The 27044-nt window shown below is 45.3% G+C and overlaps 1 protein-coding gene across 2 annotated transcripts in view; it reads right to left on the minus strand.

Moving 5' to 3' along the window:
* The window catches only part of ccdc33 (coiled-coil domain containing 33), a 274590-nt gene that overhangs the window by 3570 nt on the left and 243976 nt on the right, over positions 1 to 27044 (minus strand). Inside the window, exons 17-22 of one of the 2 annotated variants that reach the window (XM_043680295.1) lie at positions 15100 to 15295; positions 13696 to 13784; positions 11331 to 11462; positions 9797 to 9875; positions 8652 to 8788; positions 6512 to 6595 (exon numbers count right to left, since the gene is read on the minus strand). In XM_043680295.1, the coding sequence (XP_043536230.1) occupies positions 6512 to 6595; positions 8652 to 8788; positions 9797 to 9875; positions 11331 to 11462; positions 13696 to 13784; positions 15100 to 15295 (717 nt within the window). Of the gene's footprint in view, positions 1 to 6511; positions 6596 to 8651; positions 8789 to 9790; positions 9876 to 11330; positions 11463 to 13695; positions 13785 to 15099; positions 15296 to 27044 lie in introns of both variants that reach the window. The other variant, XM_043680294.1, reaches the window with a different exon arrangement.

A 27044-nucleotide genomic window follows, 5' to 3' on the forward strand; every position in this document is an offset into this window, starting at 1 on the left:
GGCATATGGAGGATAGTGGGTTAGTGTAGGTTAGGTGGGCTTGGATCGGCGCAACATCGAGGGCCGAAGGGCCTGTACTGCGCTGTATTCTTCTATGTTCTATGTTCTATGTTCTATTTCCAATGTCCACGGTGATTAACTTTGGCTTTATTCAATTTTTAAAGAAAAATTGTTCATCCCTCACATCCATCTTCCTGATGTGGAGGTGCCAGTGTTGGACTGGGGTGGATAAAGTTAAAAATCACATGATACCAAATTATAGTCCAGCAGGTTTATTTGGAGTTACAAACTTTCAGGGCGCTGCTCCTTCGTCAGGTAGCTCGTGGAGTAGAATCATAGGATACAGAATTTACAGCAAAAGATCATAGTGTCATACACTGATGCAATATATTGAATAGTTTTGGGATTTTTCCTACTTTCTTGCATTTCTGCAGAAACATGATGTCCATGTGCACAATCTTCTGGGACTTCTTACCATCCATCCCTCATTGGCCCTGAGGAAATGGTAGTGACACTTTTTCTTAAACTACATCCACTCCGTTCTGACCGCTATAGTGTTTGGCAGGTAATGAATCAATTACGGATCCAATTCTCTGATTTAGTTTACCTTCAGCTTTAGAGTCATAGAGATGTACAGCATGGAAACAGACCCTTCGGTCCAACCCGGCCATGCTGACCGGATATCCCAACCCAATCTCGTCCCACCTGCATTCACCCGGCCCATATCCCTCCAAACCCTTCCTATTCATATACCCATCCAAATGCCTTTTTCTGAGCAAGATTCCTGCATTTTCGAGGAACTCCCTTTGGCAGAATGCTTGCCAACACGTGAACAACTTCATCAAAGTCCCATCAACGCACTAAGCCACCCAGGGGGAATAAAACTACTTAAACATTTTCTTTTACTAACGATTCACTTTAAGCACTTCAGAATCTTTTCACAGTTTGTACTACCATTGCTTTAGGAAGAGGTAAGTGTTCCTAGAATCGTACATTTCAGAACAGGGCCTTCAGCTCCCACTTTCTTGCACTAGTGTCATAGCCTTAAATATTATGACACTTGAAATGCTCATCCGAGTACTTTAATGTTTGAGGTTTCCTGCCTGAACGACCCTCCCAAGCAGTGCATTCCAGAGCTCTACTGTCCCCTGGGTGAAAAGCATTTTGCTCAAATCTCATCCAAACCTCTTGCCTTTCAGTTTCAAGTTATGCCCCTTGTTATTGACCCTTCGAATAAGAGGAGCAGCTGCTTTATATTCATCCTGTTCATGCCTCGCACAATCTTATACACCTCTATCAGCAACACCCCTCCCCCCGCCTTCTGTGCTCCAAAGAAACCAACCTGAGCTTATCCAGCCTCTCTTCCATCACTGAAATGCTCCATCCCAGGTACCAAGCTGGTGAATCTCTTCCACACTCTCCTCGAGTGTAATCACATCTTTCTTATAGCATGGTGACCAGAACTGCAAACAGTACTCCAGCTATGGCTCAACCAAAGTTCTATACAACTCTCTGACCTCCCTCTCCTTTTCATTTATGTCGTAAAGGCAAGCATCCTGCCTGCTGCCTTACCTACTCTACTAATCTGCCCTGCCAGGGACCTGTGGACAAGCAATCCAAGATGTCTCTGTTCATCTGGCCTTCATAGTGTCCTGCCATTCATTGCATATTCCCTTGTCTTGTTACTTCTTCCAAAGTGCAGACATCACATTTATCTGCCACTGATGTGCCCACCTGATTAATCCACGTATACCCTCCTATAATCTAACACCTTCCTCCCCGCTGTCAACTATCGAACCAATCTATGTGTCATTGCACAAGCCCATTTTTCATTCCCCCATTATGACATCATTTATGAAGATCACCAACAATAAGGTGAAGCCTTCACAAGAGGCTCCCAAGCACTGAGGATGTCACCTAGACAGGGGACGAAACGTCTGCAACACAAATTCCCGGCTCGGCGAACAGAACCACAACAACAATAAGGTCCCTAGCACTGATTCCTGTGGTATGACACTGCACTCCAGGCTAGAGGCAATAAAAATCACAGGTGCTGGAATCCAAAGTAGACAGACAGGAGGCTGGAAGAACAGAGCAAGCATGCAGCATTAGGAGGTGAAGAAGTCAATGTTTCCGGTGTAACCCTTCTCCAGCAGGTTCCAGCCGCACAAACAGCCTTCAACACACCACTGCAACCCCTGGCCAATATTTCAGTCTTAGGCCTGCTGCAGTACTCTAGCAAAGCTTAACACAAGCTAGAGGAACAACAGCTCATAAGGTCATACAGCACAGAAACAGACCCTTTGGTTCAACTAGTCCATGCCAACCAAGTTTCCTGAACTAAACCATTCCACTTGCCTGCATATGGCCCATATCCTTCTGAACCTTTCCTATTCATATACCTGTCCAAATGTCTTTTAAAGTTGTAACTGTGCCTGTATCTACCACTTCCTCTGGCAATTCATTCCACATATGAACCACCCTGTTTGTGAAGAAGTTGCCCCTCGGGTCCTTTTTTCAATCTTTCCCCTCTCTCCTTAAACATGTGCCCTAGTTTTGAACTCCCCCACCTTGGGGAAAAGACCTTTGCTATTCAGCTTACCCATGTCCCTTATGATTTTATAAACCTCTATAAAGTCACCCTCAACCTTGTACATTCAAGTGAAAAAAGTCCCAGCCTATTCTCACAACTCAATCCTTCCAGCCCCAGCAACATCCTGGTCAATCGTTTTTGAACCCTCTCCAATTTAATAAAATCCTTCCCATTGCAGGGTGACCAGAACTGGACTTTGTTCCAAAAGTGGGTTGAATAACATCCTACACAACCTCAACATAACATTTAAAATCCTATATTCAATGGTCTGAACAATGAAAGCAAGCATGTTAAATGCCTTATTAGCCAGAATCGAGAGTGTGGTGCTAGAAACGCCATGATAGGTAGATGGAGGTAGGGTGAAGGTGGTAGGTTGGAGAGGAGGGTTGAGCGGGTTGAGAGGAGGGTTGAGAGGAGGGTGGGAAGGAAGATGGATAGGTAGGACAGGTCAAGAGGGCGGTACCAAGTTGGAAGTTTGCATCTGGGGTAAGGTGGGAGGAAGGAAAATGAAGGAAACTGGTGAAATCCACTTTGATCCCATGAGGTTGGAGGGTCCCAAGGCAGAAGACGAAGCATTCACTTTCTCCCTGCCTTATTAACCACCCTGTCTACCTGTAACACCAATTTCAAAGACCTATGTACACGAACCCCTTGGTCTCTCTGTTTGACAACATCACCCTGGGCTCTATCATTGTATAAGTCCTGCCCTTGTTTGTTTTACAAAAATACAAGATCGCGTATTTATCCAAATTAAACTCCATTTGCCACTCCTCAGCCCTTTGGCCCAATTGATCAAGATCCCATTGCATTTTAGATAACCTTCTTCTCTGTTGACTACACCATCAATTTTGGTGTCATCTGCAAATTTACCAACCACCTCCTATATTCTCATCCATATGCATGACAAATAACAGCACCGATCTTTGTGGCACACCACTGGTCACAGGCTTCCAATCCGAAAAACAACCTTCCACCACCACACTTTGTCTCTTACCATCAAAAGCAAAGTTTGTATCCAATTGGCAAGCTCCCCCTGGATTACGTGATCTAACTTTACTAATGAATCGACCATGCAGAACCTTGTCAAAGGCTTTACTAAAGTCCATTTAGACAATGTTTACCCCTCTGCTCTCATCAATCTATTCGCTTACATCTTCAAAAAACTCAATCAAGCTAACACCCCATCAGCCCTGGTTACCCCGTGAAGGCATTTGAGTTCCCAAGCAGTGTGAGGTGACAATTCTCTCCCCTTATCATGTCACCATGGAAATGGGGAGTGAGGTGGCCTCATTATGATTGGGGGGTGTAGTCAGTTGCCATGGAGAGGAGCGGCCATTACTGAGGCCACTGAATAGGCACCATTGCCCCAGCTATTACCCCAGGGTGGGGGGACCTCTCAATGACTCGGACCAGAAGCTACCCCACAACCCCCTGCCCCTGCTCCTTCTCACACTCCCTCCTCCTCCTCCTCTCTCTCTGACAACCCAAGGCCCAGGGATGGCAGAGGGAATTGCGCTGTGAGGGGAGATAGCACTGCGACACAGTTGGAAGATCTTTCCATCTTGTACCTTACAGCCTTTAGAACTCAACAACGAGTTTAACAATTTCAGAGAGTGAACACTTTTCTCCACATTCGTTACCCAACCGCCTGCACCCCCACATCCCATTTTGCTGTGGTTGCTCCCATCACAGCCAACCCATTTTCAACTACTTAGACTTTTTGTTAGCCCCCTCCCTTCATTATTTATCTCCCTCTCAGCTTAACATCAATTGCTTTGTTTGCCTCTCCATTTTCTCTGTCTCCCTTGGCATCATCTCCTTGAACTACTCACTCGTCCTCTAGTCCCCACCCATCATCACCAGCATAAATACCACAATTCGCCGGTGGCTTTCAGTCCTGACAGCAGGTCACTGGGCTCAAAAACATTCATTCTGTATTTCTCTCTGCAGGTCCTTAATGGTGGCACAATGGTTCAGTGGTTAGCACTGCTGCCTCACAGCACCAAGGACCTGGGTTCAATTCCAACTTTGGGCGACTATCTGTGTGGAGTTTGCACATTCTCCCTGTGTCTGCATGGGTTTCCTCCCACAGTCCAAAGATGTGCAGATTAGGTGCCATGGAGAGGAGCGGCCATTACTGAGGCCACTGAATAGGCACCATTGCCTCAGCTATTACCCCAGGGTGGGGGGACCTCTCAATGACTCGGACCAGAAGCTCCCCCACAACCCCCTGCCCCTGCTCCTTCTCACACTCCCTCCTCCTCCTCTCTCTCTGACAATTTAGCCATGCTACTTTGCTCCATAGTGTCCAGGGATGTACAGACTAGGTGTGTTACCCATTGGAAATGCAAAGGTAGGGTAGTGAGTGGTATGTTCTTCAGAGGGTCAGTATAGATTCAATGGGTCAAGTGGCCTGCTTCCACACTGTAGGGATTCTATGATCTGCTAAGGAAGGGTCGCTGGACCCGAACCTTTAACTCTTCACAGATGCTGACAGACCTGCTGAGCTTTTCCAGCAACTTCTGTTTTTGTTTCTGTTTACAGCATCTGCAGTTCTTTCAGTTTCTATGATCAGTTGAATTTCTCCAGCACTTTCTGTTTTAGATTGGAGACGACTTTCATTCTCCTCTTTATAACTGTTGGTGCAAATTGACATTGAGATATTACAAGCATGGAGATTCCGTCATGGTGCGAGAGGGTTTGAGTACAGGAGCAAGATGTTTTGCTGCAATTGTACAGGGCCTTGGTGAGACCACACTGGGGTACTGTGTGCAGTTTTGGTCTCATTATCTGAAGAAGTATGTTTTGTCTGTGGGGAGGGCGCAATGAATGTTCACCAGATTGAATCCTGCAATAGCAGAACTGAAATACAAAGAGAGGCTGAATAGGTTAGGATCACAGTTTGTGAGAAGATTTGTAGCTCGGGTGCTCGTTGCTGTGGTTCTGTTCACCGAGCTGGAAGTTTTTGTTGCAAACGTTTCGTCCCCTGTCTAGGCATGGCACTCATCCACAAATTCCATCAACAAACACATCGACCTGGGCCCAATATACCGGCCACTACAGCGGATAGCTGAAACTGACAACCGGAAGCGGCAGGGATAGGCCACTATAAATTCCGGAGGAAACACCACAGAAGCGCTTCACAGGAGGCTCCCAAGCACTGAGGATGTCACCTAGACAGGGGACGAAACGTTTGCAACAAAAACTTCCAGCTCGGCGAACAGAACAACAGCAGGTTAGGATCACCTTCATGGGGATTTAAAGAATAAGAGGGGTTGTGTTCTCATAGAAACTTATAAAACTATAACAGGACTAGACAGAGTAAACCCAGGAAAGACATTCCTGATGACCAGGGAATCCAGAACAAAAGGTCACAGTTTAAGGATAAAGCAGCGGTCATTTTGGCCTGAGATAAGGAGAAATGTCTTCACCCAGAGAGTGGTGGAATTCTCTGCCACAGAAAGCAGTTGAGGCCAAAACATTGAGTGTTTTCAAGAAGCAGTCAGATGTAGCTCATAAAACTTAAAGGACTCAAAGGGAAAAAGTGGGAAGATGGTATTGGGTTGAATGATCAGCCATGATCACACTGAAGGGCCAAATGGCCTAATCTTGCTCTTGTTTTCTATGTTTCTAAAAGACTGTTATGCATTTGGATTCCATTATTTTGGAATCTCATTGTGCTAGTAACACTGAGGCCCAGGCCAGCACTCTGGGGACAAGGGTGCAAATTCAAAGAATTGGTGCCTTGGCCTATGTTGGCTCCAGCGCAGACTCCTAATGGAAGAGCAGGCAGTCAGGCTACCTTTCTACATTATTGCCTACAGTCCAATGCCTCAAAGAGTGGGGAAATAGCAGCTCACAGCAATATATGGAGTGTGGAGACATGCAAGCTGAAAGCGTCTTTCAAAGTCTACGTACCAGCGTCTCCAGTGTCTGTACGCGTCTCTGAGTCTTCTCCAATCTTGCTAAGAGACTTAATTTCTCCGAGTCAGAGAGGGACTCCTGAAAGAAAGAGCAGGGCAGTTAAAAGATCAGCATAAAGAAGGGGCTTTTTTATATTCCTTCATGGGGTGTGGGCTAGGTCAGCATTCTTTGGCCTTCAAACCCCATTGCTGTGAGTCTGGAGTCACATGTACAGCAGGCCAGGCAAGGATGGTAGATACCTTTCCCTAAAGGACATTAGAGAATCAGTCAGATTTCTAGCACCTGCAGTTTGGCTTTATTTTTAGCTTTTAGGTCAATTGACGGCGGTTACATAAATTAGGAGAAAATGAGGACTGCAGATGCTGGAGATCAGAGTCGAAGAGGCTGAAAAAGCACAGCAGTCAGGCAGCATCCAAGGAGCAGGAGAGTTGACGTTTCAGGCTTAAGCCCTTCATCAGGAATGTGAAGTAGGGGAGAAGGGGGCTGAGAGATAAATAGGAGAGTGAGGGTGGGGGTGAGGTAGCTGGGAAGACGAAGTCCATATTCCTTCCCACCTATCCACTCCGACTTATCATCATCATCCCCCCCTACCTGCAACTACATATCACCTTACCCGCTACCTCACCCCCACCCCCACCCTCCTATTTATCTCTCAGCCCCCTTCGCCCTGCCGCACTTATCGACAATGGTTACATAGATGTAAATAGTCCACCTTTTTAATTTCAGATTTGGATTGAATTCAAATTTTGCCAACTGCCCTGATGGAATTCGAACCCATGTCCTCAGAACATTAGCCAGGACCTCTGGATTATTAAAAGCCAAAAGAATTGTGGATGCTGTAGATTAGCAACAAAACTAGAAATTGCTGGATGAGCTGAGCAGGTCTGGCAGCGTCTGTGGAGAGAAATCCGAGTTAATATTCCGGGTCGAGTAAGGACACTCTTGGTAAAAGGCAAATTCAGAAAATCTGATTGTCTCACAGGCAACTGGTCAGTCCAGTCGGAAAATTAATCAAGAAGAATCTGAGATAGAGATAGAGAGAAAGTAGCAGGGAGAGATATACTGCAGCTTCCAAACCCAGCTTCAAGACCCCAGCAACTGCTACTGAAAAACTAAAAACCCAAAACTCCTGGTTCTGTGGCAACTTGACCCTTCCACTTAGGGTTCTATTGTTCTACTTTAAAAAGTCCTGACTATTAGGGCTTTCAATAGACAGCTTTCCACCTCTGTCTTAAAATCCCTCTTCAAAAACAAAACAGGACAAAATATATCTCTTCAGGCCACAGTAATGTCAGAGGGAGGTTTTAAGCGAGTGAAAGGTACTACTGCCAACAGTGAAGCAAAGCCAATCAATTAGATAATGGGTTTGAGTCCTTGTATGGTTCCAAAATTCAAAACATTTTAGCTCAGTGAAGAATTCATAGAGTCACAGAGTCACATAGCACGGAAACAGACCCTTCGGTCCAACCAGAACATGCTAGCCCTAATCCCAAACTAAACCAGTCCCACCTGCCTGCTCCTGGCCCATGTCCCTCCAAACCTTGCCTTTTCGTGTACTTATCCAAATGTCTATTAGACGTTGTAATTGAACTCACATCACTTTCTCAGGAAGTTCATTCCACACACAAACTATCCACTGTGTAAAAAATTTGCCCCCTCGTGTCTTTTTTAAATCTCTCTCCTCTCACCTTAAAAATGTGCTCGCTAGTCCTGAAATCCCCCAAACTCGGGAAAAGACAACTAGCATTTACTCTATCCATACCCCTCACGAATTCCAGCAACTGAGCGAGCCAGTATAGGGTAAATTTTTAGGAGCTCTTTTATTCCAGGAGAAAGTGAAGACTGCAGATGCTGGAGATCAGAGTTGAGAGTGTGGTGCTGGAAAAGCACAGCAGGTCAGGCAGCATCCGAGGAACAGGAGAATCAACGTTTCGGGCATAAGTGCTTCATCAAGAATTCCTGACAAAGGGCTTCCGCCTGAAACATCGATTCCCCTGCTTCTCAGGTGCTGCCTGACCTGATGTGCTTTTCCAGCACCACACTCTCAACTCTTAGATTCCAGTCAATTAAAATGTTAAAGAATCTAGAGTCCACATGTTAATCAGATCTCATTTATTGGATAAAGGAATCATACCTTCTGTAAATGCATGGGATGCTGAACTAAGATGGGCACAGGCTGCAGGCGTAACCTTTCAATCTCTTCCCTCAGCCGGGCATTCTCTGCCAACAGGACAGACTCCACCTCTTTCCTTATGTTGTCCTCAGTATTCACTATACAAATGCAAACAGGATTCACCATTATACATTACTGACACACCAATGCACTGTCGGAACCATGAGCAACATGGCCACTCAGTTACACCAAAAATCAATTCATTAAGTTACACTAATTTCACAGTCCACACACATCACAAAGCTTTGGGCTCTTGTGGTACAGTGGTAGTGTCTGTGCCTCTGGGCCAAAAATTCCAGGTTCAAGTCTCACCTGCTCTGGAGGTGCATCCTAACAGATTGATTAAAAGCTTTTTTTCAACATGACTAAATTACTTGTAGCATGGAGATAGTGTCTCTACCTCTGGGCCAGAAGGTCCAGGTTCAAGTCCTTCATATCTCAGGATGTGATGCCCTTGATATGTCTTTTTGTTCTTAAATGACTTACAGGTTGTTCTGCTGTAACACATGTCTGGTCAACACAAATTGGCTATAACGCGGTTGGCCAATTGTGGACATTGTTTGGATAACGTAATCTTTCTACTGAATGGGTAAGCGATTTTCTGTTAGCGATCTCCTACAGTGTGGTTTTCTACAGCGTGGTTTTCCATAGTGCAAGGTTGCAGAGGAACATAACTGCTGTGTCACAGCAGAATGACCTGTATGTCACATCTCAGATGTGAACATTTACTGACAACATTCCGGAATGTTGTCCGATACTTAATGCTTCAATCAACTGATGCTGACAGGCTGTTTCAACTGACTGCAGAACTCGGGGTTATAATCCCAAGACAAGAGCTCATCCATCTAGGACAAAGATGAGAACAAATTTCCTCACTCAGTAGATAGTGAAACTTGGAATATTTGATCCCAGAGAGCTCAGTGAGTATATTCAAGGCTGAGGTTGATAGAGTTTTGAACCCTGACGGAGTCAAAGCGACTATGCTGTGCGAGTAGAGTAGAAGTGAAAACCATTCACAATCTTGTTAAATGGCAGAACAGATTCAAGGGGACGAATGGCCTACTCCTGCTCCTATTTCTTTGTTTGTCACTTGAATTTACCCGTACGCTTTTTAGATGCTTCGGGCTTTGCTTTCGGTCTCTCTTTCAACTTTTTGTCCAAAAGAGTCTCCATTCTTTCAATAACCTGCAACAACAAATGACATTTGATAGATCGGTTGAATGCCATTCATCCAGTGTGGAGAGCACTTGATTCCGAATCTAAACCATACTGCACTTAAATCTGTGAAGGTATGAAACTGACTGGATCCCAGGATATCTCCATAATTCCGGCAAGTCACTCAAATAATAAAATTTGCTCAACTGTCAAACAAGAATGTCCTCGTGACAGGGGTTTGTAAACTTTAAGTACAATAACATACTCAGTTTTGCAACAAAACAAGAAATGAGAAAGAAAATAAGATTAATCTCTGCATTTTTTGAGCTTTTAGGAAAGAAATCATGTGGGTCATGGATAGGATAGATAGACAAGGTCTTTTCCCTGGAGTGGGGGGAGTCCCAAACTAGAGGGCATAGGTTTAAGGTGAGAGAGGAAGGATTTAAAGGGACTTAAGGGACAACTTTTTTCACACAGAAGGTAGTGCATCTATGGAGTAAGTTGCCGGAGGAAGTGGGGGAGACTGGTACAATTACAGCATTTAAAAGGCATCTTGATGGGTGTAAGAATTGGAAGGGTTTAGAGGGATATGGGCCGAGTGCTGGCAAATGGGACTAGATTGAGTTGGGATATCTGGTCAGCAAGGACAAGTTGGACCAAAGGATCTGTTTCCATGCTGTACATCTCTATGACTCTATAAATCAAAACTAGTACCTAAGTTAGAACAGTCAAAAGTAATTCATTAAGACATGCTGCAGCATGGTAAAGTGTAAAGGAAATATTAATAGGAATTCATTGAGAGATTCTTGTCTTGATGAGCTGGAGGCTCTCATGACCTTTTACAACCCGGGACACACAGCAGTGTTTCTCCGCTACCCGCAAAGTTCCATTGTCTGCTAAGTTTCTGACTTTGGTTCAAACAATTGCTAAAATGGACACCAGAACCAGGAGAGTCTAAGTACCAGGAAGTTCTTGTCCTTAGAAAAGAGCAGATGAGAGGTTATCTCAATGTCTTTAACATTACAAAGGAATTTAGAGGCATTCAGCATGGAAACAGCTCCCAGAGGGGACTGACACAGACACAGTGCAAACTCCACACTGACAGACACCTGAGGCTAGGATTGAACCTCGGTCCCTGCTGCTGTGACCGCAGAGTCACTTTGCCATTCCCCCCATCCCCCACACTTTGTTGCTGAATCACATCCTGGAGCTCCCTCCACGGCAGTACTGTGGGAGTATGTACACGACATGAACTGCAGTTGTTCCACAAGTTAGCTCACTATTACGGATTAAGGATGGTCAATAAATGCTGATCCAGTCAGTGACGCCCCTCATCCCGTGAATAAATAAAAAGAAACATAATTAGGCAGGACCTGTTAAATGGAAAGTCATGTTCAGCCTTCCCAGAACCCAAATGAGATGTCTCTTTAAAAATTGGAACTTGTGTATGTTACAAACTCTGCACGTCTTCACCAACTCCCTTACCTTTTCCTGTTGCCGTATGGTGTCTTCCAGAATCTTTGATTTGTGCATTTTTTCCTGGTATTTGTGCAGCGCTGCCAGCTGCTGCTGATGGGCTTTCTGTGACTTCAAAAGTTCAGCTTCACGATCGTTCTTCTAGAACAAACAATAATGACATCGGGGTCTTACTGAACAAAGGTAGCCACCATGCCAGCCATTGAAGCTTAGATTAGGAACATGAGAAACACACTAAGGGACTAAAGATGAGCAATAGAGGTGGTCCAACCAGGGACTCCCATGTCTCATGAGTAAATTTTTTTTAAAAACCAACAAACATGTTACTTTTCTGTAAGATCAAGGCAAAAAATCACCACATCCCACAGACAATGTTTTGTCCTGGATTGCCTCATGCCCCATTTGCCCTATTCTCCCATTGGCATTTCTTCATAACTCACTCCACAAATCTACTAGCCTTAAAGTGACCTGGATTTCCTTTTACACAGATGTTACTCTTTTTTAAAACTTGCGTATCTTTGCAATCCTTCAGCACAATGAGCAACATCCCCGGGATCAATTTGATCCATTCAATTCATAATGTTACAAGTTTCAAACTGATCAGCATTCAACACCCTCTACCGTTCTAAAAGCAGACAAGGCCTCCTTAAAACCTTCCTTGTAAATTCTTATATTTATCTTTGATGACCAGCCCTCTCAGCTCTCTAGGATATTAATATTATAGCCATTACTCAGTGATGGAATCTGGGCACAATAATATTAAACGTCAATATTTCAATACACGTTTGCCAGAGCTACGTCATGCCAAGATTTTGCAGATACTTAGTGCCTACCACTTTCCACAAATCAGATTTAATTTGGGTCAGTTCTTCATAATATTACAGTCAGTGGTGTTATTGAATACCAATACATTTGCCAGGATCGGCGCAGCTCTAAGAACACTAAGTTTTGACTGACTTATCTCAGAAAGGATGCATTGGTATTGGAGGCATTCTGGAGAATGTTCACTCGGCTGATCCTGGGTATGGAGGGATTGTTTTATCAGGACAGGTTGAGTCAGTTGACATTGTGTGCATTGGATTTAAGAAGGAGAGGAGACCTTATTGGAGCACACAGGATTCTGAGGGGACTTGACAGTGTGGATGGGGAGAGTTTAGGACCAAAGGAGATAACCTCAGAATAAGGTGTTGCTCATTTAGGACAGAGATGAGGAGTAATTTCTTCTCTCAGAGGGTGGTGAATCTGTGTGGAACACTTTACCACAGAGGGCTTGGAAAGGTTGGGTCATTAAGCAAATCCAAGGCTGAGGTAAGAGGGATTTTTAATCCATAAGGGAATCAAGGATTATGGGGAAAAGGCAGGAAAATGAAGCTGAGGAATATCAGAACAACCATGATCTCATTGAATGACAGAGCAGACATGGTGGGCTGAATGGCCTTCTTCTGCTGCTACACCTTATGGCTAGCATTCAAGAGGTTCGACATCATCCAGGGCAAAGCAGACTTTTTGATTGGCACTCTGTCCACTTTCTGGCTTCCTTCACTGCCTTGACTACTGATGCTCAGTAGCAGCAGCGTTGTGCCGTCTATAAGATGCACTACAGCAGCTCAGCAAGCCTCCTCTGCCAGCGCCCTCATAACCTCCCATCCCTACCACGCTGGAAGGAAAAGGGCAGCAGACAGTTGGCAAGATCATCACCACCTGCAGGTTCCAGACCACTCCCACCCACACGCTGAATCAGAATTATAGCTTAGATTTCTGCCAAGTCAAGATGACTCAGGATCCCTTCCTAAAGGGTGGCATGTCCCAGTGCTGTGATTCCTGATCCCATTCCTGGGGTTTCCAATATTTCACAGTACACAACCTGGACACCAACCCACACCCTCTGCACTCCTCACCCTAGCCAGCTCCACTGAGGAGATCGACATGACCCACCCCTTCACCATGTTCATGGAGACAGACCAGTTTTTCCAAAGAGTCCTGGAATCCCTACACTGTGGAAGTAGACCATTTGGCCCAGACCCATCCCCCACTACACTATCCCTGTAATCCTGCATTTCCCCTGGCTAACCCATCCATCCTGCACAAGTTAGCATGGCCAATCCACCTAACCTGCACAACTTTGGACTGTGGGAGAAAATCCATGCAGACACAGGGAGAACATGCAAACTCCAAGCAGACAGTCACCTAAGGCAGGAATCGAACCTGGGTCCCTGGCACTGTGAGGCATCAGTGCTAACCACTGAGCCACCATGCCGCCCCAATCACTGGATGTGTAGGTCGAGGCCGAGACCTCCCTGGTTTGTCTGGATAGCCCAGGGCCCTTAAAAGGAATATCATCCACACAAGACACTTCCATTCCCCCATGACTCACCCGTATCAATTCATTCTGGAGCTGCTGCACTTTGTCTTTGCAATTCAGAAGCTCCGCAGTCTCTGTGGCCAGTTTCTGTCTTAACAAAACTGGAAATCAAATAAGCAAAAATACAAATGAAAAGAGGTTTAAAGTTCAGTTCCACACCCACACAATTTAGATGATGGTTTCTAACAGCAATGAGAACCAGTCCCTTTACTAATCCAGCAACACGGGGACTAAGGACAGTTGTTCATCAAGGAGCTACCGCGGGCCTGAAGGACAGATTGGTCTCTTTCTGCAGACAGAAAGTCAAGTGCAGGATAAAAACGCCTTCCAGGAAATGTAGCCCCAAGATCTGTGACTAGGAAGCGATGGGTTCAGCTTAATTTAATAAAATACTATTGAGTTACTCAGTGGATAGCTCTTTAATCTTTGTGCAGAAAGTCTATTTTATATTATCTCATGGTCCAGAGTGTTGATCAGCCAGCTATGAAAGCCTGTGCTATTGACATTGTTGGAAAGCATAACTGAGGTAGCACAGTGACTCAGTGGTTAGCACCACTGTCTCACAGCGCCAAGGACCCGGGTTTGATTGCACCTCTGGGAGACCGTCTGTGTGGAGTTTGCACATTCTCCCTGTGTCTGTGTGAGTTTCTTCCCACTGTCCAAAAATGTTCAGGTTAGAGTGGTTTGACCATGCTAAATATGGGATTACTGGGATAGGGAGGGTCTGGGTCTGGGTAGGGGTGGCAATGGCATAGCGGTATTATCACTTGACTATTAATCCAGAAACTCAGATAATGTTCTGAGGACCTGGGCACCAATCCTGCCATGGAAGATGGTGGAATTTAAATTCAGTTTAAAAAGTCTAATGATGGCCATGAATCCATTGTTGATTGTCATTAGAACCCATCTGGTTCACCAGTGTCCTTCTAGGAATGAAACTGCAATCCTTACCTGGTCTGGTCTACACATGACTCCAGACCCACAGCAATTAGGGATAAATTGGTAATACGTGCAGGCCTAACCAGGGATTTCCGCATCTCCCTGGGTGAATAACTAAACTTGCTCTTCAGAGGGTTTGTGCAGAGTCGAAAAGTGTGGTGCTGGAAAAGCATAACAGGTCAGGTAGCATCCAGGGAGCAGGAGAGTTGACGTTTCAGGCATAAGCCCTTCATCAGAGATGTGGAGGGGAAGGGGGCTGAGAGATAAATGGGAGGGTGGGACTGGGGAGAAGGAAGGTGGGAAGGCGATAGGTGGATGCAGGATTGGTGCAGACTTGATGGGCAGAAAGGTCTCTTTCCACACTCTTGGGATTCTGAGACTATAAACAAAAGAAAACTAGATAGATCGGGGACACGATCACCGATTTTACCTCAACGGTATGCTCACAATGACGGTACGAGTACTTTAAAACCAGACCTATTCTGTCAGCTATTTCTGCTTTAGTCATCACATCAATGTCGGTGTCATCCAACAGAACTCGGCCGAGGTCTTGATGGGAGCTCAGCTCACTCCGCAGTTTGCTGTTTTCAACCTCCAGCCTCGTGACATCCTTCCTCAGGTTAATGATGTCCTCAGCCATCTTCTGCATGGCGGTCCGGTAATTATCCAGCTCCTGCCAGCACACACACACACACACACACACATAAAGAGTGGAACGAGGCAACCAGTTCCATTTCCCAAAAGCATGCTTTTTCTGATATTAGCAACCGTGGAGTTATTGCACAGCCCCCCCCACCCACCAACACATTCATATGGTGTGGATAACAACAGCAAGCCTAACATTTATTGCCCAACCAACTTCCCTTGCGAGATACAGTTACAACATTTAAACACGTGGACAAGTACATGAATGGGAAAGTTTGGTGGGGTGTGGGCTAAATGCAGGCAAGTGGGACTAGTTTAGTTCAGGAACATGGTCAGCATGGACTAGCGGACTGAAGGGTCTGATCCGTGCTGTATGACTCTATGTCTCTAAGACAGCAGATCTGTAGGCAGGAATCTTAACAGGACGTATACACTTAATGATAAGGTCCTGGGAGTGTTGCTGAACAAAGAAAACTTGGAGTGCAGTTCATAGCTCCTTGAAAGTGGAGTTACAGGTAGATAGGATAGTGAAGAAGGTGTTTGGTATGCTTTCCTTTATTGGTCAGAGTATTGAGTACAGGAGTTGGGAGGCCATGTTGCAGCTGTATAGGACATTGGTTAGGCCACTTTTGGAATATTGCATGCAATTCTGGTCTCCTTCCAATGGAAAGACGTTGTGAAACCTGAACGGATTCAGAAATGATTTATAAGAATGTTGCCAGGGTTGGAGGATTTGAGCTAAAGGGAGAGGTTGAATAGACTGGGGCTGTTTTCTTTGGATCGTCGGAGGCTGAGGGGGTGACCTAATAGAGGTTTATAAAATCATGATGGGTATGGATAGGGTAAATAGACAAAGTCTCTTCCCTGGAGTTGGTGAGTCCAGACCTAGAGGGTATAGGTTTAGGGTGAGAGGGGAAAGCTATAAAAGAGACCTAAGGGGCAACTTTTTCACGCGGAGGATGGCATGTGTATGGAATGATCTGCCAGAGGAAGTGGTGGAGGCTGGTACAATTGAAATATTTAAAAGGCATCTGGATGGGTATATGAATAGAAGGGTTTGGAGGGATATGGGCTGGGTGCTGGCAGGTGGGACTAGATTGGGTTGGGATATCTGGTCGGCATGGACGGCTTGGACCAAAGGATATGTTTCCATGCTATAAATCTCTATGATTCTATGACACTATGTACATATTCTTGAGGGCAGCTGGGCTTGAGCAATAATGTTGCCCTAGACAGTGATGCCCACATCCTGTGAACAAATAATTTATTTTTTCTAAAATAAATCAGCTTTCACCAGCTCATACAACCATTGCATTTGAAAAGGAAATGGATATTGTACAGAGAAAATGTACAGGACTTCAGGAATAACGCAAGGGAATAGAAGAAATTGAAAAACTGTTCCAAAGAGCTGGGGTATGACAAGCTGAATGACTTCCTTCTGGCTGATGCACTTTAAATGTTACAATCGATTTTAATTTATGCCGTTTTAACAGTGACTTTAGCACCGATATTTTGTATGGCCTTTGAATTCTTTGGGGCCAGCCCATAATAAACCTGTTGGAAACAGTTACAATGACTGAACTGGCAGGTGTGAATGGGAGATAAGCAAGTTCATTACAATAGATCAGATGGGCAGTGATCACACACCCCACTTCCCCTGGGAATCAGAGGTGGATAATCATACCATCCACTTACAGAGATAATGCCACAGTCATCGTTTCACTTCTTGTTATTGAAGGTTAACAACTGGAACACTGATTGTTAATATACACTTCCAGTCGTAAAACCGAAATAAAATTGTTTGCAAATATCACAGTAAGAGGTGATGCAAAAGAAAAGGTGAATTAAAACAAAAGACTGGCATTGATATAGCGTCTTTCACAACCTCAAGAATTCCCATAAGCAGAACTTGGGTAGGGTGATTTGGGGTAACCTCCTGGGGCCAATGCTTTGTGGAGGGAGGGGGTTTGGGTGAGATGTCCTGCACTGGGATTACAGGCTGAGGGGTGACCTTATAGAAGTTTATAAAATCATGGTTGGCGGGGGGGGGGGGGGGGGGGGGCATGGATAGAGTGAATAGTTAAGGTCTTTTCTCTAGGATGGATGAGTCCCAAACTAGAGGGAATAGGTTTAAGGTGAGAGAGAAAAGGTATAAAAGGGACCTCAGGGACAACATTTTCATGCAGAGGATGGTGTGTGTGTGGAATGAGCTGCCAGAGGAAGTGGTGGAGGCTGATACAATTACAGCATTTAAAAGACTTTGGGATGGACACATGAAAAGGAAGGATTTAGAGCGAATTGGGCCAAATGCTGGTAAATGGGATTAGATTCATTTAGGAAAGCTGGTTGGCATGGACGCGTTGGACTGAAGGGTCTTTGTCAGTGCTGTATGACTATGACTCTAAAGGCATCCGGGAGGAACTTAAAGCCAGGATGGGGCGAGAGTGGTACCCTCTGACCTTCAGTTTTGTTTAAGTTAGACTCAGAGACCTTTATTGATGGACTGGAAGGAAAAGATGTTGTGTCCCATGGTGGGGGGACGCTCAAGACTTGATTTGCCCCAGCGGTGGGGTCAGAGTTAGGTGAGCAGGGCAAGGGGGATGGCTCTGTCCATAGGGATAAAGAAACTACATTGTTCAGATGTTTGGAATTCTGCCCGAGTTAACTCATCCCCTGCCTTTCCTGTCTGACTGGTCCACCACCTACAAGGTATACGTTGCCTGGGAAACCCAGTCAGCTCCCGGTGATTGCCTCACTGGAAAGACAGCGCCTCCAACAGTGCCGTATCCCACAGCACAGGCAAATAGGAGGTTGGCAAAACCCAAATCCATGCCCACCGAGCTCAGAGGCAGGGAGTTACCACCTGAATCACTGGGACCCTTACAATCACCAGAGACATGAACCTTTCAACCACTTTTGAACCCTCTCCCCAGTGGATACAAGAGTCAGTGTTAAAACTGGTTACAAGTCAATGTCTGACCCACTGAACCCCATAAACCTGACTTTTAAAAGGATTGTCATAGCAACAGCATCAGTAGTGGGTTAGTAAATATCAGGGAGTATTAAACAGTTTTTCTCACATGCAGCTCACAGGAAGAGATAAGCAGTCACAGCTATGTCCTTGATCAACTAACTCTATCTGAAACATGACATTGAGCTCCCCGATTTCATGATGCTATGAGTTTTCTTTGTGCCAAAAGGTTAATCACGTTGCAAAGAAATAAGTTTGCAAGCAAAATAAGTGTCAGAAGGTTCATTATTGAGTAGTTATATACCCTAACATTGTGATTCGAAGAACAGTGATAACACAGGTTTTATTGCAATCTACCACTGGCTCTACACTCCCATATCTCCAAGCTGCTAATGAGTTATAGAGTCATACAGCATGGAAGCAGGTCCTTCAGTCCAACTAGCACATGTGACCATATTCCAAAACTAAACTAATAGGGACAGCATGGTGGCTCAGTGCTTAGCACTACTACCTCACAGCACCAGGGTCCCAGGTTTGATTCCAGCCTCAGGTATCTGTCTGTGTGGATTTTGCACGTTCTCCCCGTGTCTGCGTGTGTTTCCTCTGGATGCACCGGTTTCCTCCCACAGTCCAAAGATGTGCAGGTCAGGTGAATTGGCTGTGTTTAATTGCCCATAGTATTGGGTGCATTAGTCAGAGGGAAATGGGTCTGGGTGAGTTATTCTTTGGAGGGTCAGTGTGGACTGGTTGGTCCAAAGGGCCTGTAGGAAACCTAAACTAATCAAATCCCAAGATGGAGTTTAATTTGGATAATTGCGAGGTACTGCATTTTGGTCAAACAAACAAGTGATAGAGCCCTAGGGAGTGTTGTAGAACAAAGAGACTGAGGGGTTCAGGTACATAATCCTTTGAAATGTGTGTCACAAGTGGAAAGGGTGATTAAGAAGGTGTCTAGTACCCTTCCCTTCATTGCTCAGACGGTTGACTATCACAGTTGAGAAGTCATGTTGAGGTTGTACAGGATGTTGGTGAGGCCTCTTCTGAAGTACTGTGTCCAGGTCTTGTGGCCCTGTTATAGGAAGGATATTATTAAACTGGAGGGGGTTCAGAAAAGATTTACCAGGATGTTGCTGGGAATGAAGGGTTTGAGTTATAAAAATAGGCTGGGACTTTTTTTTTATAGCTATTTATGTGAGGAATGTTACCCAGAAACAGGCCAATACCAGAACACGAATGGACAGAGAAGTCAATACTCTAGGCTGATTAATTCAGTAAAGCTGATAATATCTGAGAGAAAATGTTTTCAAAGTCTCCCTGAAAAAAGATTGGAGTGTTCTCAGCGACCTGTGGAATCTCTTGCCCACACTGGAGAAGAAGTACCCATGAAGGTGCCAACTATTCCTGGCATTGCCAACAAGCTCAGGTGAAGGCAAACGCAAAGAGTGAAGTGTAAATGTGAGCACCTCATCCACCCAGCTCCCTCTTCAGACACCACCTGCCCCCCTGAGGCAGGATGTCCACATCCAGTATTGGATTGCTCAGTCACCTCAGGAGCCACAACTCCAGAGAGGAAGGAAGTCATCCTGCCTTACAAGAGACTGTTGAAGGAGAGAAGATAAATACAAGCCTTTCTTTTTCAAAACTGAAAATGTGTTGCTGCAAAAGCGCAGCAGGTCAGGCAGCATCCAAGGAGCAGGAGAATCGACGTTTCGGGCATAAACCCTTCTTCTTTTTCAAAAGCCCACACGTGTGTGAGATGCCCGATACTGCACTGCCTGCAGGAAGGTTACAATGTTGTATATCAAGGTTGAGGCGTGCTCTGCCCTGGCGTAGCACACTGTGTGCAGAACTGTGTCAAATAATCAGCAATATTAACAGCACAAGTGATAAGTTTAGCCACAAGTTGTCAAATGTTGCTGCACTGTCAGAAACATGGTTTTAGAACATTAGCAGCATTAAACTGAGCCTCTATCTGCCCTAGTGAGGGCAGAAGTTCCCTTGGTATTGTTCCTAAGAAGAACAGAAAGAACTTGCCTGCTAACATTGAACCTTCAACCATTTATTTTGTGGTCACTCTTTGTGGGATCTTGCTCTGCAAAAATCAGCTGACGTTTGCCTTGGCTTTCAACAGTGGTCACGCTCATTGGTCTTCTCCACAGCAAAAACTCAGCCAATCAGACTCGAGCTACCATCCAATCAGCAGTCTTTCCGGCCACGGTATAAGCTGTTGAGAAGGTTGGAGATTCGGCATTCTTGCATTTGTCCTGATGAGCGCAGGGCAAAAATCTTTGGAAACATGGTGTTGTTTTCAGCAAGGCGTTCATGGTCTGTGCAGCTGGGAATGTGTTGAAGTTGTGAAAGGTGCTACGTATGTGAAGCTTTTCCTTCCATCAATATTCAGAAGAGGGACCAGCAACGACCGTTAGTAAGGAGGACCTGAAGAAACGTGCACAACGGAGAGGGAGGCAGAAAGAAAAGGAATTCCTGAGAGTGGGAATTTCAGAGAGCGATGTTAAAGACACATGCCAGTGAAATGAATCAGAAATAAGTGCACGGAACGCAATGGGGAAGTATCAAGAGTGGACAGGTGGATGAGGCTGTTTAAGGTTACTGTGCTGAGGAGATCATGGAAGGTTTTAAAAGACAGAGAGCCGACAGATAAAGAAGATAATTACACTTTGCCTCCAAAGTAACCATTTTCCAAGAATGCTCTGACAAAGTGAATATATCAAAAGGTCAAGGGCAGCCAAGCACAAAAGGTCATTCGGCCCATCAATTCCATGTTGGGTGTCTGAGGTGCAATCCATTCAGTCCTTTTCCCACCCCTTCCTACTCCACACCCCCAGCTTTATCGGTCCTAATGCCATTACATGTGAATCCTGTGGTGATTGATGACCGTGTCAGGATTAGTATAGCTGTAAAACCCGCTCATGTGAAATAACGGTCAGTTAACAGTTAATGTTACCACTGTAATGGATGCAGTGTGTGTTGTATTTGTTGCTAGTAGAGTCCTTGGTGAGATCTGAACTCCTCCTCTGACCTGGCCCCCCTCCACTCCCACGTTGCCAGCATTACAAATTTGAGACACGGACTGAAATCCCAAGGGCAGTCAGCGTATCTGAGGGAGTGGAAAGAGGGTGAAAATATCTTCTTTTGAAAAGAAAACAGAACACAACTTATAACTCTTGAGGACAAGGTTAGATTTCCATTTGCGACAGAAGATTAGGCTTTCAATCAAGGATCTTAATTGTTACAACAAAGGCTGGTTCTGAAAATGTATGATCCTCCTCAAACAGTGCAGCTATATTGGCTTAGGATGTGAAGAAAGTAAACTATGTTATCTGGCCATTATTTAGACTATGTGTTGTTTTATAGAAAAGAAACAGATTTTACAACCTTTTTGCAAAGCTTTTGTGTCTTGATGCAAAATGGAACGGAGATAGAGTTGTTTCCCAGTGTTAAAGCAAGTGCGGTGGGTTTGGGACAAAGGTACTGAGCTGAACCTAATCTATTTCCTCCCACAACATATTCAGAGTTTAGACAACAGACAAATTACTGAAGAAAATTTAACTGTCTTCAGTATAGAATGTACAGCAGAGAAACAAAAACACAGGAAATAGGAACTGGAGTAGGCCATTCTGCCCATCAAGTCTGCTCCAACCATTCAATATGATCAAGGCTGTTCATCTGACTCAGTAACCTGTTTCTGCTTTCTCTCCTTGCCCTTTGATCCCTTTAGCCTAAAGAACCACATCTAAATCTTAGTTGAAAACATTCAACGTATTGTTCTCAACAGCTTTCTGTGGTTCATCACACTCAGGGAGAAGAAATTTCTCCTCACTTCAATTCTAAATGGCCTCCCCCGTATCGTCAGGCTGTGACCCTAATTCCGGACTCAGGTAGGTCCTCCCTGTGTTTACCCTGTTCAGTCCAGCTGGCTCACTCTGGATCAAATCCAAAACACCCGTAGACGCTGCCAATCAGAAGCAAAAACAGAAATGTACTGAGGAGGGATCAGTCGACCAGAAACACTAGCTCGGATTTCTCTCCACAGATGCTGCCAGACCTGCTGAGCTTTTCCAGAAATTTCCGTTTGTGTTTGTGGCTCATTCTGGAGTTTAGGCTCCACAAGACCCTCCTCCCATCTCTCTTCAGGGAATCCCAACATGACATCCTACCTCCCTGGAAGATGATCCAGTTTCCACTCATGCATATCATACAGTTCTCAGTCTCCACCATTCCTTTTGGTATCACTTGCGAACCAGTCTCTCGGTTTATTGTTTCTGGTGGATTCCTTAATGAGTTTATTAGCATCTATCTTCCAGTTATGATCCTTAGTATTGGCCTCTCTTATTCCTTCTGCTATTCAGCTGCTCTGGTTCTGTTCGCCAAGCTGGAAGTTTTTGTTGCAAACGTTTCGTCCCCTGGCTAGGTGACATCATCAGTGCTTGGGAGCCTCCTGCGAAGCGCTTCTTTGATGTTTCCTCCGGTGTTTATAGTGGTCTGTCCCTGTCGCAGGAGGCTCCCAAGCACTGATGATGTCGCCGAGCCAGGGGACGAAACGTTTGCAACAAAAACTTCCAGCTCAGCGAACAGAACCACAGCAACGAGCACCCGAGCTACAAATCTTCGCTATTCAGCTGTTTTATAATTTGTTATAGAACATAGAAAAGTACAGCATAGAACAGGCCCTTTAGCCCACGATGTTGTGCCGAGCATTATTCCTAATGTAAAATAAAATAACTTAACCTACGCATCCCTCAACGCACTGCTCTCCATTTGCATGTCCAGCAGTCGCTTAAAAGTCCCTAATGACTCTGCTCCCACCACCACCGCTGGCAGCACATTCCATGCATTCACAACTCTCTCAGTAAAAAACCTTCCTCTGACGTCCCCTCTATACCTTTCTCCTAATATCTTAAAACAATGACCCCTCGTACCAGTCAATCCTGCCCTGGGGAAAAGTCTCTGGCTATTGACTCTATCTATGCCACTCATTATTTTGTACACCTCAATCAGGTCTCCTCCTCTTCCTCCTTCTCTCCAGAGAGAAAAGTCCAAGCTTAGTCAACCTCTCTTCATAAGGCAAGCCCTCCAGTCCAGGAAGCATCCTGGTAAACCTTCTTTGCACTCTGTCCAAAGCCTCTGTATCTTTCCTATAGTAGGGTGACCAGAACTGGACACAATATTCCAAGTGTGGCCTCACCAGGGACTTGTAGAGCTGTATTAAAACCTCGCGGCTCTTAAACTCGATCCCCCTGCTAATGAAAGCCAAAACACCATATGCTTTCTTAACAACCCTATTCACTTGGGTGGCCATTTTGGGGAACTATGTACTTGCACACCAAGATCCCTCAGTTCCGCTACACTGCCAAGAATCCTGTCTTTAATCCTATATTCAGCATTCGAGTTCGACCTTCCAAAATGCATCACTTCGCATTTATCCAGGTTGAACTCCATTTGCCATTTCTCAGCCCAGTTCTGCATCCTGGGGTCTATGTTGCGCTGCAGCCTCAATAGGATACTATCAACGGCACCTCCAACCTTTGTGTCATCTGCAAATTTACTAACCCATCCCTCAATCTCCTCATCCAAGTCATTTATAAAAACTACAAAGAGCAGAGGCCCAAGAACAGAGCCCTGCGGGACCCCACTCAACACTGTCCTCCAGACAGAATACTTTCCACCTATAACCACTCTCTGCCTCCTGTCAGCCAACCTAAACTGAATCCAGGTAGCCAAATCTCCCTGTATCCCATATCTCCTGACTTTATGAATGAGTCTACCATGGGGACCCATGAAAGTGAATACCTCACACGTTCCCATACTGTACTCCATCTACCATTTCTTTGCTCACTGCCCTCCATCATCCAAATCCTTCTGATGCCTCCACGTTTTTTTAACACTACCTGTCCCTCCAGCTAACTGTGTTATCTGCAAATTGAGCAACAATGCCCTCAGTTCCTTCGTCCGAATTGTTGATGTAGAACTTGAATAGTTGTGGTCCTGACACTGAATCCTGTGGAACTTTGGCAATCCACTGGCTGCTATCCTGAAAAAGACCCCTTTGCCCTTACTTTCTACCTTCTGCCAGGCAGCCAACTCTCTATCATGCCCATACCTTGCCCTAACACCAGGGGCTCTTACCTTATTTTGCCACCTCCAAAGTGTGACACTTTGTCTGCAAATCCAAATAGATCACATCCATTGGCTCTTCTTTGTCTAACTTGCTCATTACCTCCTTGAAGAATTCTAACAGATTTGTCAGGCATGACCTCCCTGGATGAATGAGGAATATTGGCCATCATTTTCTGCTTATCTTCAAAAAAGTGCCATGGGATCTTTCTACGTTAGACCAAGAAACCAGAAGCTGCTTCAGAATGACAGTGTCTCCAAAAGTACTGCACACCCTCGGAATTGCACTGGAAGTGCCAAGATCTTGTCAAATCTCATTGCCTCCCCCCAGTCCCATGAGTCTTGTTGCCAACATTGTCCCCATCCCCCAACCATGGTCCATGTGAGATGATTGACTTCAGCAGAAGGAACAAGACAAGGGAGCACTCAGTGAATGGCAGGACCTTACAAAGTTCAGAGTGATCTTGGGATGCTTGCCCACAGATCCCTGAAGGTGACAGGACAGGTTAATAGGGTTAACAAGGCATACGGGACACCTGCTTTTATCAGGGAGCAGAAAGTAAGGACTGCAGATGCTGGATAGCAGAGTCAAAAAGTGTGGCACTGGAAAAGCACAGCCGGTCAGACAGCATCCGGGGAGCAGGAGAGTCGACATTTCGAGCATAAGCGTCGTGACCTGCTTCTATCAGTCAAGGCATGGATTAAAAGGGCAAGAAGTTATGTTGGAGCTGTACAGGATTGGTCGGGGCAGAGCTGGAATACTGTGTGCCGTTCCAGTCACCGCACTATGAGAAGGATGTGATTGTACTGGAGACAGTGCAGAGGAGATTCACCAGGACGTTACCTCTGAGATGAAGAGATGCTATTCTTTGGAACAGAGATGATTGAGGGGGGATCCTGATTGAGATGTTTAAGATTACGTCGGGCAAGGACAGTCGTGATTGAAAGTAGCTGTGAAGGGTCAAGAGCGAGGGAGCACACTTTTAAAGTGAAACAGAGGTTTAGAGGAAAATCCTTTTCATCCTAAGGATGGTGTGGGTTTGGAATGCACTGTCTGGGAGAGTAATTAAGGGATGAAACTTCACAATCTTTAAAAAGTTTGGACGAACACTCTAAGTATCATAACTTTCAAGGCCTAATGTGCGAAGGTGGGCCAAGTTAGGTGCAAACTCAATGGGCTGAAGGAACTCTTCCATGCTGGATGACTCTATCATTCTCTGAGGATACAGCTGGGTTCGGCTGTGGTGCTCCCAGCTTGAGGAGTTCCTGCAGAGCTAGGCCGGACCAGAGACTGTGTGTCAGTCCATCCAGCACCATGCAGAGAGACACGGGCGGTGGGACATTGGCTCACGAAGGACATATCAAGAAAAAGGAGAGAGTGCTCTCAGTAACCATCAGCTCTTCATGGTTGACAGAAAGGATAAATGTTCCTGCATCCGGCGTCTACCATCAAGAATGTGAAGGACTTCCTAATCTTAGCCCTTCAAGGTCTGTGAGGTAAAACTGTCAAAAGTATACGACTCATTTCAAAAGCATCCTTGGGGTAGGGATAGACTGAACTTCAGAGATAAGGAGACCTTCACAACACAGCTGGACTAGGCAAGAAGCAGGCGTGAACTCTGTACCAGCTAACTATCTGATTTCCACCCTATTCTCCACACAGCCTGGAAACTAATGTGCAACCGGCCTGTACAAACACTGATTCATTACACTGAGCAGCCGATATCATACAATCTCGAGTGAGCTCTTGTTTTGCTCACTCATGTATCGCTGCTTGGGCCAGCATTTATTGCCATCCCCAGTTGCCCCTTGAGAAGGTGGTGGTGAGCTGCCTCCTTCAACCTTGCAGACCATGTGGTTGACCCACAGTACCCTGAGGGAGGGAATTACAGGATTTTCACCCAGTGACACTCAAGGAACAGTGCTATATTTCCAAGTCAGAATGGTGAGAGTCTCGGAGGGACACTTAAAGGGGGTGGTGTTGACCAAAGCTTGAGCAAGCTTTGACCAAATTTCATTTCTTTGACCTGAGCTGGTACAAGGCTGGCAGAAACTGAAGATACAGGTTTCAGAAGAGAATCAATGGATGATAAACTGGAAGAAATGAGCTGAGGGAACACAGCTTCCGAACGATGGGAACACAGATTATCAGAAGGTTGGCGGGTCCACTACTTTTCATCATTTATATAAATGATTTGGATGCGAGCATAAGAGGTACAGTTAGTGAGTTTGCAGATGACACCAAAATTGGAGGTGTAGTGGACAGCGAAAAGGGTTACCTCAGATTAAAACAGGATCTTGACCAGATGGGCCAATGGGCTGAGAAAATGGCAGATGGAGTTTAATTCAGATAAATGCGAGGTGCTACATTTTGGGAAAGCAAATCTTAGCAGGACTTATACGTTTAATGGTAAGGTCCTCGGGAGTGTTGCTTAACAAAGAGTGCAGGTTCATAGTTCCTTGAAAGTGGAGTCGCAGGTAGATAGGATAGTGAAGGCGGCGTCTGGTATGCTTTCCTTTATTGGTCAGAGTATTGACCAATCCTCCTTCCAATCCTCCCACTTCCTCCAAACGAAAGGAGTAGCCATGGGCACCCGCATGGGCCCCAGCTATGCCTGCCTCTTCGTAGGATATGTGGAACAATCCATCTTCCGCAACTACACTGGCACCA

This window comes from Chiloscyllium plagiosum, chromosome 40 (assembly GCF_004010195.1).
Source record: "Chiloscyllium plagiosum isolate BGI_BamShark_2017 chromosome 40, ASM401019v2, whole genome shotgun sequence".
NCBI lineage: Eukaryota > Metazoa > Chordata > Chondrichthyes > Orectolobiformes > Hemiscylliidae > Chiloscyllium > Chiloscyllium plagiosum.